Source organism: Poeciliopsis prolifica, unplaced genomic scaffold (assembly GCF_027474105.1).
Source record: "Poeciliopsis prolifica strain line A6 unplaced genomic scaffold, Auburn_PproV2 SCAFFOLD045, whole genome shotgun sequence".
NCBI classification, from domain to species: Eukaryota; Metazoa; Chordata; class Actinopteri; order Cyprinodontiformes; family Poeciliidae; genus Poeciliopsis; species Poeciliopsis prolifica.
The window spans coordinates 1539600-1551826 of record NW_026562420.1 but is presented as its reverse complement, the minus strand read 5'-3'; the positions used below and the strand labels follow the sequence as shown (position 1 = coordinate 1551826).

Here is a 12227-nt window from a genome sequence, read left to right as displayed (position 1 = left end):
TTCTGTCCAGACGTTTCCAGCTCAAATCCCTGTCTGACTGACTGTGTTCCCTCCTAGATCCTGACAGAGCAGATCTGCACCCAAGTGATCCACAAGCAGCATCCGGACCCCGACTCCTCCGTGAAGATCGTCAACCCGCGTAGGTTCCTCCCTCCGTCGCCGGGCTGTTCCACTAACACATCAGTGCTGTAAATTTCCGACTGTGTGTGCGGGTCCAACAGTGTTGTGACTGTTGGACCCCCGATCCAAACATTAGGATGGCCCAAACACTCTGCCTGACACATCCACACTCATGCTTGTTTTATCGAGGTTCTCTGTCGTTTCCTGGCAGGATTGGTTTGAAAATAAAAGCGTGATGAATGGAGGAATATGGTTTCAGCAAATTATCGCTTTTTTTTTTTTCATTTTAATTACATGCAGGTAGGCCTGTCACCATAAATTTTATCAGATAATAAATCGTTCCAGAAATGATTGAGCTTCAACACCAAAGTGTTATTTTCTTTTTTTTGATAAGGAAGCAAGCTTGCCCTCTCAAAAGATAAATAACATTTAATTCAGTAAAGAAAACTTTACGCTGGAACAAGAAGATATTTTAAATAAGCAAAAAATAACCAAAATGAGCAAAAACAATAAATAAAATTGAAATAAAAATCCCACACAACCAAAAGCGTAAATAAAATGGATTACGATCTCTGTAAACATATTAATCATCTGAATGGAAATGATCAAGCTTCTTTGAATTTGTCATGTGATTAATTGATTCCTTGTGACAAGCTTATATGTCGGTTACGTCTTTACTTTTTTGTAGTTAATAATAGTTAATCTTTTGTTTTTAGGACGACATGAGTATGAACATGCTGCTGTTCCGTTCCTAAACATTTTTTGCGATCGGCTTCATTTGAAGAACTTTGAGCTTCTTCCAATTCTGGATGAACACGGAGAAAATGTTGATGATTATGGAAAAAACATTTGTTTTCCAAACAAAAGTGCTCCATTTCTTTTAGAACAGAATCAATCTTTCTAAAATGTAATGGCTCAGAAAAATGGCAAAAAAAATTCAAAATGATGAAATGTAATTATATACAGCATTATTGTAAGTGACTTGATTTATCTTGATGTGATTTTTAATTGGGTAATCTAAAATGGATGAGGTAGTTTGGTCACTCTGTATTGTTTTCACTATTTGCTTCATAAACTATTTTATATCTCTGGCCAAAATATGTGGAACTGACTTTGAATCTGATTGGCGCCACTTTAGATTTCTGTCTATAAACCAACACATCGGCTGCAGTTATTTTTGTAAACGGCTTTCAGGCGTCATTTGTTATGAATCAGCTAAACTCAATTGTTGATAATTGCATCATCAAACAATGTTTCCTAAACATTTCGAGAGACTGGAACTCTACATGAGTTAAAAATCTCATTATTGGCCAAAAGCAGTGATCAAACTTCAGTTATCTCCACATAATGATGCAATGAGGACCAGCTTGAAAACTCACCTCCATGTGATATGAATGAGAGAAACAACCACAGGATTTCATTTTCCCAACATAAAGACGAAGCCTGTCAGAATAAGCAATTAATCAATTAATCACATGATAAATTAACGTGACCTCAAAATTTTCCATTCTGATGATTTACTTTTTTTTTTAAGCAGAAATTGTTTAGTGAGATTTATTTATGGTTTCAGGTGCTTTTAGTTTTTATTTCCGTTCTTGTTTTGTTTTGGATATTTCATATATCGTCCAGTTCCAGTTACAAAATTAAAGTTCGTAAGGCAAACTTTGTCAACATATTATTTGAAAATAGTCTTAAAACAGTACCGGTAATCACAATTACTGGGAACATTTATACTCCAGCAAAATGTATTGTGATTTATTTATTTTAATATAATTAATTATTTTTATTTTTGCAAATAGATACAAAAAATGTTGGAGATAATAAAACCAGACTTTAGGCCTTTATTCTTGATTTAGTTATTGTTTTTGTTTTTCATATTTTATTTTGGATATGTTGAATACCTTCCAGTTGCAGTGTTAAGTGTTGTTTGCAAAACTGAATTTTGAGACAGCAAATTTGCATTAGTATGCCATTATTATTATTATTATTATTGAAAATGGTATCAAAACAAAAATATTGGCATTTATTGTACCTTTTGGGACAATTTCTTGTCCAGCAAAATTTACTCTTGTAGTGGGCTTATTAATGACATCAACAACTTTAACCAAATAAACATAAACATTAGTTATTAACTGATAGATGCACACGCATGGATTATTGGATATCTGTGATAAATTTGACATTTTTTAGTCTAAATCTGCATTTTAATCTCATTTCTCACTTGTCCACTTTGCAGTCAGCTTCAACTTTTTTTACATGTTGAAAAATATCTGGCTCTCTCTCTCTTTTTTTTTTTTATTCCCCAGTGTAGAAAGGAAACCGGTCCGGCTCTCTTTTATCCCGTTCCTTCTGCACCCACATGTGCATTTTATACACACACTCTCCAAACGGCTTTAATCAGTTTGAAATGTAAGCGTTCGCTGTAATCACAACCGAGGTTTACTTCCACCCAGCCTTAATCTGACAGGCTGTGCTGCAGTCGCACACTGATTATCTTCCAGGTCTTTATTGTGTTAAAAACTCTCCTGCTCAGCCATGCTGGACAGGCCATATATAGAAATATATACATACATATATATATATATATATTAAAATCATGGAAACCTTTGTACATGCGCTCTCATGCTACAGAGCACAGAGCGCCGGTCTGTTTCTTCTTTGCTCTGTATTCTCCTGATTTAATCTGTGACTAACTCCCAAAATGGCCCCCTGATTGCAGTCTTTAGTAACGTCAGAGCCAATCAAACAAACCGAGGAAGTAGCATTTCCCTCAAATTAACTTTGGGGGGGGCGAGAACCAAGAGCAAATGGAACAAAAAAAGAGAGGGAAAAAAGGAGGACTCACGCCATCCACTCTGTCCTCATTCCAAATACATGCTGGGGTAATTTTCTGGCGGTAAAGGTTCAGCGACTCATAATTTGAGTGACTAAGGCGTAGAAACAACACGAGAGTCTGGAAGGAGCAGACCGGGTGGGGGGATTTGGTTAGCACCAAGGTCTGAAGAGACAAGTGAAATCCAAGCCCCAGCATCTCTCTGCTGAGGGCAAATGCACACTGACACTGTCTAGATAATTCATCTAAACAGTCAGTCTCTTTAGTTTAACGCAAGCCAAAGCCTCTCTGGAGTGTGTGTGTGCAGCCCGGCTCGGCTGTTCACGCAGCACTGCAACCGTTTCAGAGCTCCACCCTCTCGTTTTCCTCCGGTCTGTTATGGAGGCCGAGACCAAAGGTGTTTTTGTTTGTTCGGCCCGACGAGTTCTTCACGGACCGATATGTGTCCATGTTGCAAATACTCGGTGTGTAAGAGCAAGGCCTCCATAAAGCAACCGATCTGAGCAGATGTTGTGAAGTGATGCATTGCTAGGATTTGGAAAGTTCTAACTTCAACCAAGCTGTTAGATTTGATTCAAGCAGGGTGCAGACAGTCAGATTTTTATACCTGAGTGAACCCCCCTCCCCCCAAACACACACACACATGCATACACACCAACCCTTAATGACAAATCAAATAAAATTGCTGCGCACAAATAATTGCGCAGCTCAATATTTGTGTTGCTGTCATTTTAAAGATATTAAATGTTTCCAGAGGTCATCGAAGGTCAACCAGCCGACTCCCACGTTTCCAAAATCAAGCAGATTTGTGTAGGACAGGTTTATCTCTGGCGACCTCTGGAAACTTTTCTTAATTTAAATCTTAAAAATTATAAAAGCACAAATGAAAATTTTAGTTGCACGAACACAGCACAGTTGAGTGACCTTATGTGTAAATTTCTGCATGTGCAGTGGTTGGTTGACCTTTGATGACCTCTGGAAACATTTCTTAATATCTTTGAGTTGATATCGACACAAACAGAAATTGTGCAGCTGTTTTTGTTTGTGCTGCGCAAAACGCTTGACACCAATTTTGTTAGTGTCTGAAAAATTCACCCTGGCAATTTTCACTTTAATTACATTTTTTAAATTCCACTTCAGTTATTTGCCACATTTCATTGACATAAATTCAAAATAATATGCTTTCAAGTCGGGAACGTGACTGACTACTTTTGTATTGATTCACTGTAGAGAAGGCCTTTGTGTTCTTTATTTCAAAATGGCTAACAAAGGAGAAACACTTGCTTTTTATGGTTGGTTCACATTTTCTGCATTAAAGAGAAAAGGATTTTTTTTTTCCCCCTCCAGCTTGTTAAAACGGTTGTTTTTCTCTCCCAGAGATCCTGAAGGTAATCGCTGCTCTGCTGAAGAACTGCCCCCAGTCGCCTGAGAGCATGGAGGTCCGCCGGGTCTTCCTGTCAGACATGATCAAGCTGTTCAATAACAGCCGAGAGAACCGCAGGTAAGACACAAAGTTATTATAGTGAACTACAACTAATGAAAACTGAAACTGAGAAAACACTTTCGTTAAGAGAAGTAAATAAAAACTGGAATTAATGGGGGGGATGATAACAGAAACTATATTGTGCGTTTATAAAACTAAAACGTACTGAAATTACAGCTATAATATGAAGTTGTTTTTTTTCCCTGCACAAGCAATTTATATCTGCTGTTTTCAAATTACTTCACTCCATGAATCATAAAATAGTTTGCAAAATGGCAATAGCAAAAGTCGGGATAAAACACTGGAGTCAGTTTGTTGAAAAATAGTAAGTTCTGCTGAGTATTTGGGTTTTTGAATTATGCACCTAAAAATTTACCAAAATATAAAAACTAAAACTATTAATATTACTAATAAAAACAAAACCATAATAATTAAAAACAAGAAAAAAACACTATAAAAACTAATTAAAACAAACTAAATTAGACAAGTGAAAAGTCACGAAACTGTAATAATCCCCCCAAAACTATCACAACCAGCCAGCCTCCGTTCGGGTGGAGGGGCACCCCCACCCGACCGGAGGCTGGCCCTCATGCCCGGGGCCCGCTGTCGTTCCAGGAGCCTGCTGCAGTGCTCTGTGTGGCAGGAGTGGATGCTCTCCCTCTGCTTCGTCAGCCCGCGCAGCAACGAGGAGCAGAAAATCACCGAGATGGTGTACGCCATCTTCCGCATCCTGCTCTACCACGCCATCAAGTACGAGTGGGGCGGCTGGCGCGTCTGGGTGGACACCCTGTCCATCACCCACTCCAAGGTCAGAGTGCTCATTATGTCATGCACACACGCACACACACAAAGGTTGACTGTATCTAGTAACACCCGCCCCACCTCCCCTTATTTAATTTTTTTTCTTTTTCCTATTTGGATGGCGTCTCTTCATATAAGCTCAACTGCACATGACACACACACTCACATCTTGCAGCAATATAGTTAACCTAAACAGTCATCACATCAGCGTAACTGTAACCTTCATCCTCACTTGGGCTCCAGTGAAAATGAGAGCAATAAGTCAGTCCCTGTGTGCCACATGCAGCTCATCACAGAGACATCATCCCCCGTCGCCTGGCTGGGTAACTCCCACTGGAACCGAAGCCGCGCTCCCCTCGCCCATCAGATTCAAACCACCGAGGCTTTCCGCTGATTATCATTTAAAACCTCGTTACAACACGACCCGGTCAGAATGGATCCCCACCTCCGGCCCTTTTTCTTAAAAATAATTTATTTATGTTGAGAGTCTCTTTCTTTCACGCTGAACAGATAAAAAATAAACTCCTGGCACTTATTATTTCCAAAAGTTGTATTCAAAACAGTGCCTCAGAAATTCTTTGTTGATATCACGTTACACAACTCTGTTCCAGGGCAGCGAAATAATTGAGGCCGGTGTCGGATTGTGGTCTGGGGGGCTTTTAAAGCTGGCAGATTGAGAGTAGAGTTAAAGAAGTGCTCGTGATATGAGGGGGCGTCAGTAACCCCCCGGGGGGGGTGGGGCCATGCAGTGAGCGCTGCCGGCCGACAGGGGGCACACACACTCCTCTGCGTGAGGGAAGATGTGTGTCTCGGTGTGACAAAAAGACACAAAGATCATGAAGAAAGAAGTGTGTGATGTTATTTCTGAGATCGGTAAAAAAAATTGCAGTTTTTACTGGGTTTTTTTTGTGTGTTTTTTTTCTTTTCAATGTGTTTTTAATTAGGGATTTAAAGCTGATTCCTGCTCAGGAATATCCAGGAGAGTTTTCCCACATGCAGTTTCCAGGAACCTCCGTAGTGCGTTATCGTATGCGCTATGAAAAAAAAAACCCCTAAAGAAACTCAATTGCAATTTTATTGTCCCGTTTGATAGATTTGCTGCCACCTTTGTAGCACCAGAGTTGTTTGTCACTGTTGCTCTCTCCTCCCACCGCCACAGGGCCGCGTGTGTTCTTGTGTGTGTGATAGCATCAGTGTGTCTGTGTTTGGGTGATTGTGAGTTACCAGCCACAGTTTTTTCTTTTTTTTTTTTTTTGTCCTCCTCTCCTGGGTTTCTAGCAAGCCCTTCTCTCTGAGCACATTGAATATTCATGGTTGCAAAGCAAGAACAATCGGAGGAACAAGGCCTCATAAATACATGCGTCCCTCTGGGAGCCGCCTCGGCTGAAGTGCAGATATGCATGCAGAAATGCATATCGGCACTTTACACACACATATAGACTGAGTTGGGCCAGAACAAAAAACTCACTATCATTGCTTTGTGTGAAAATACCATTTCATAGCATGACTCTATTTAAGACCTAAACATTTAAAGTGTTCCAATTGCTTTTAAATAAAAGAGAAATGCAACAATTGTTTCTGCATCTAAAATATTCAGCAACAATTACACTTACAGTAATGTCATTTATGGCAAGTATTGATTTAGATTTTAATACCTATTTTTGAGCAAAGGTCCAAGGAAACTGTTTCCCAAATAAATGTAAATTGTGCAGAATATTATTGTGAAAAAGTATTTACCGCCTTACAGATTTTCTATTTTTGTTTTCCTTTTAGGTTTCAGATCATCAAATTATTATTTCAGATACCCGAAGACAATTCAAAAAAACAGTTTCATAGCATCACAGTATTTAAAATGAAATTTAAAACTTAAACATTTAAAATGATGCAGTTGGCTTTATGTAAAGTAGAAATTCAACAATTGGTCCTGAATGTGATAGAATTACTTAGCAATAGTTAGTTATTGAAAAAGGGATTTATAACAAGTATTGATTTAGATTTTAATGTCTATACTAGAAGAAACAAGGATTTCCAAATAAATATGCTTATTTTGCAGGATGTCAGTTAAAAGATATTTATCGCCTTCCTGATTTTTTTTTTCTTCTGTTTTTGCTTTCCTGTCACACTTTCATATTTCAGATCGACACATTGTAAACTCAAATATAACCAGTGAAAATACAAAATACACTTTTCAAATTACTCAATTTATTCAGAAAAAACATGAACCACCCTGTTATTAATTTGTGAATTTGGGAAATTGATTTTTGGTTCAGTTTTTCTGTTGTTAGCCATGTGGAATTAAGAAATGGCCTAAAGAGCACCTTTCTGACAACAGGAAGTAGGCTAAACTATCTCTAGAAGCAACATATCGTCCCTGACACAAGGTCATTTCTGAATACTATTCAGTGAGCCACATCGGGATTTATTATCCACACGTGGAACAGTTGTGAAGCGCTTTAGAGGTTGGCCTACTAACCTCTACTGCTTATGCACAAAGTTATTAATAACACAGAACTTCTAACCTACCTGAAAAGTCAGTCCAGAACACCTGCTTACCTGCCTCAAATTTTTTAAAACAGCTTAAACACTTACTCCATGCAGACAAACTGAGTTTAGTCAGTTCTTTATATTGCATTCATTACTTCATTACATGCAAGTTTTTCTAGATTTTGCCGTCATGAGGTTAATCACGTTTTGACACAAGTCTTGGTTGTTTTTGCACAGCTTTGTTTTAAACTAATAAATGAGATTATCAAAACAGCAATGCCTTTATCAAACATTGCAGTTTATTTCATAGTTAAAAACAATTGCGTAATTAAAAAAAGCTAAAGCGGCACATGTACATTTTCGTTCGATTTCCAATTCTATTCAGATTAAAACGCCGTTAAACCTGACATCACTTTTGTAAGAATGCACTTATGCATATACTTCTGTCAGTCATCTGCAAAGTCGTGCATCTGCATGCATGTCGTGTGAACAGACAGATGTTCCAGCAGGTGGGCCCACTGACACCACACTCCTCCCACTCTCAGCTCACGCATCCCCTTCAAGGTGCCCCTCTGCATCAGAATCAGTCTGGGAAACAAGAAGCCCGCCAAAAGGGAGAGCTTTGAGGTGTGAAGGACCCACTGCCCTTCACTCTCCTACCGTCAGCTGGCTTCAGTCCACATGTCGGACTCCAAAGTAGTGATTGGTAAATGAGGCGTCATGAAGCGTCTCGACCCATTGCAAATCTGTACTGATACTGTGTCGATACTGTGTCACTGAATACTGACACCTGCTGGGCATTAAAAATTCATACAGGCAACATCATTGACAGACTGATTTGATGACCTTGTCTATACAATAAGATTTAAGCCATTGTATTTTATTTTAGATTATATATTGTATTATGTCACAACTTCAGTTAAATTCAAAATATATTTGATATTCTTAGATACAGTCAAAAAATTATGTAAACATGTACCAAGTGATCAATGAGGATTCTTGTGGACTGTTTTTTTTTCTCACTAATTTTCATTCAAAAAGTTTTTCCAACATTTTGAAATTTAGTCTATGCTTTTTTTGGCACAACTATTTTTTTCTCCTGCTATAGAAAAAAATAAGTAAACAATACATTTATATGACATGGTTTATAAAAAGCAACTGAGTAATTTGTAGAATGGCTGTATACCTGAGTTTATCCTAATTGTATCTGAGACTTCATTCTGATGCCTGGCCCTATAATGCCTGAGCATCATAGGGCCAGGAGGTGGATTTATTTAAATAAGACAGTTATGTCAAACATATGCAACACTTAATCTGGAGAACATAATATGAAAGTAAACTAAGAGTCAATTTCAGCTGAATTTGGATTCAGATAGATCAAGTAGAAACTGAAAAGAACCGGATAAAACAACGAAGTGAGAACCAACACCTTATTTTCTGATGTAAGATCAAAACGGTCCCAAACGACGAAATCTTTTCGTTTGCCTTGAGGCTCCATGTTGACGCTGTACCGTAAAAGATCAAGAATTCTTTTGTCCCATTGACAGATTCGCTTCCTTATAAACACAGTTTAGTGCACCAGTGCCATTTCAAAACAGTTTCTGTATCGGTCACATGACCTGCTGAAAGCAATACGTGCACCGACACGGGGTTTGGTCTATGGGCTTGACGCATGCACCGACACATCGGTGTTGCCGGACCCATCACTACTCCAAAGAGAGAGAGCAGAAGCAGGAACAGTTGTTTGTATTAAGCCATTGGCTGATCTCATTCCGATGGAATAACATGAAATGTTGCAATGTTATTTTACCAAAACTCCGGTTAATGTTCAATGTTCTTTTGAATTGGTGCAAAGTTGATCAGAAAAACTGATTGATTATGAAAGTAGAATGATAGATGGTTGACTAATTTTGATCAACTTTGATCACTGAGTGCTGCCGTTCTTGGCCAGGTCTTTTTTGAAAAATGTATTTTTAATCTCAATGACACATACTTGGTTAAAAAAGTTACAAATACAAAACTGCTTACCACTTGCTGCGTTCCCATTGACTATATAATTGTTCAATTTAATTTTTTCGGGAATAAATTTGCTCAATGGAAATGCATTTGCGTCAGCTCCTGCATTGTGCTTTGTGGATTAGACCTGTTATTAGTTGTCCCAGAACTTATTTCGATGAACAATATCGTTGCTTTGAGACCATTTTATTAACTTAACAATAATACCATAATGCACATTCTAAAAGGTCAGTAAACTTTCAAGTCTAATGAAGATTTAAACACTGGAACTGGAAGACATTTGAAGTATCCAAAAATAAATAATAAAATAATAAAACAGAAACAACAAATATGAAGTAAATATGAACAAATTATGAAGTCTGTGTAAACAAAATTATCTTTCAAAAAATGTGATGGAGACCAAAAGATCATATTGACGACTTTTATCAATCAGTTTTGGTAAAAGAAGAGAAAAAAGAGAACGATAAATTAAGCAAATAAAAATTATAGTTTTTAAATTTATTATGCAATAAATTGATTTATTGTTTATTGTGGCAGGCCTAGTGTTTATTACTCTATAAAGTTTTATAAAGTAAAATGGAACTTGGTGGTTTTATGCTTTGTCTTTTTGTGATACGTGGAGTTGTCAACTATTTACTATTCTCAGAAAAACTGACGCTATTTTTCCTGTGTATGTATTGTCATTAAATATAATCTTTGTTGGAAAATCTCCTTGTGCTGTGTCTTGGCATAAGATGCTAAGGGAGTGGATGAATTGGGCTTGTTGCACCCAGTTAATACCATGTTAGCTGTCAAATTAGAAAAGCCTCTACATTATCCTAACATTTTTCCATAACCCTCTACGGCCAGACCGGCCGAGTCATTGAGGAGACCAAAATTAGATTAGATCAGCACTGATTCCTTAGCCACCCAGGGCACTTTCTGTGTTTTTGAGCAGAGCTAAATGCTCTTTCAGAAACCACAGACAGACACGCACACGCACGCGAACACACACACACACACACACACACACACACACACACACACACACACACACACACACACACACACACACACACACACACACACACACACACACACACACACACATTACCTCTGTCTAGTGGTAACTGGATCTTTTGCAGAGCCCGTTTAAGAGCAACATACATCATCCTAATGTACAGACGGCATCCTTAATCTATGATGTTATGTGCTTCGCCACTTTCCTGCATAATGTCTGCAGCAGTGCAGTCTTAATGCAGCCTTTTAATTGCTAAAAATGATGAATGCCAAATTAAGCTCAAACTAATGGGTTGGAAGGTCGTCTGGTGTGATCACTGGGAGAGTGGGATGAAGAGGCAGGGCTGGGGGGGTGGAAAGACGGAAAGACTGGTGCATTTAGAGCAGGCCGGGCACTCAGAAAACGGCTATAGATTACCAGTCACTGCTTCCCACTACAGAAGATTAATGGGCGCCCATGTAGAGGGCTAATTTAGAACAATAACGCCTAATTAATTACAAATAATCAGCTTCTTTCTCCCTCTTTCCTTTCTTCCTCTCTCAATCACTCACTTTCTTTATTTTCCTTTTTTTCTTCTTTCATCTTCAGCGTTCTCATGTTTGTTCTTTTCTCGGTTTCCTCTTTTTTTTCTTCTTCCCCTTCTTCTGTCCAAATAGCCTCAGGTGAAAAATCAGCCAAGTAGGTTTAGTTTCTACCCCCCCGTGCCCCCACCAACCCTGCACACACACTGACACACACACAGCCCCATCTTCGACTCTGTGCTCCAAACCAAGTGATTAATGCAGGGTCTTAAATTAGGCGTGGGAGGATTTGCCAATGCCGGACACGCACTCAGCACTGCTAAAAGACAGAAACTAATAGTATCTGCTGCTAATCTATGACTGCTTACATGGACGGGTTCTTCCTCACATGCCACTGTAGACCATTGTCGGTATAGACTAGCAGTCTGGTCTGCCCGTATCAGATGATAGGAAGACTGATGGAGGTTAATAGGCCTCGGCCAGATGCTTACGAGAGAGAAGTTTTAAATATGACGCAGTTATCCACAAACAGTCCCAGGGTGGGATGATGTACTGAGATTAAAAGATTTTGAGATTATTTTGCTGCTGCTATTGGGTTCACCGTCATAAGTTGAGTAGTTAGTTTTTTGACAACATAGACTAAAAAGAAGCTTTAAAATATGGCTTTATTTTACATATTTGTCATTGTTGACCTATTGCTGACTATTTCCATGTTGCATTTTGGTATAGATGCACCCTCTATCTGTCATCCTAGTCCATTAAAACTTCAACATTTTTTGGGATCCATTTTGTTTAAAGAAAAAAAAAAAAGGCCACCTAAATAGGCCTGTCATAATAGCAAATTTTAGTGAACGATGAATTGTCCCAGAAATTATTGCAATAAACTTTACTGTTTTGAGAGCATTTTTATAATGATGGCATAATGATGCAAGTGACCAATAAACTTTAATTTTACAAAGAGCACTTCAC

General features: G+C 38.4%; 1 protein-coding gene across 7 annotated transcripts in view; it reads left to right on the top strand.

Annotated features, from left to right (window-relative positions):
• Positions 1–12227, top strand: part of lrba (LPS responsive beige-like anchor protein) — a 213614-nt gene that overhangs the window by 32575 nt on the left and 168812 nt on the right. For all 7 annotated transcript variants that reach the window (XM_055056440.1, XM_055056443.1, XM_055056442.1 and 4 more), the window contains exons 19-21: positions 58–139; positions 4331–4454; positions 5052–5244. In XM_055056440.1, coding sequence (XP_054912415.1) covers positions 58–139; positions 4331–4454; positions 5052–5244 — 399 coding nt within the window. The remainder of the gene's footprint in view (positions 1–57; positions 140–4330; positions 4455–5051; positions 5245–12227) is intronic.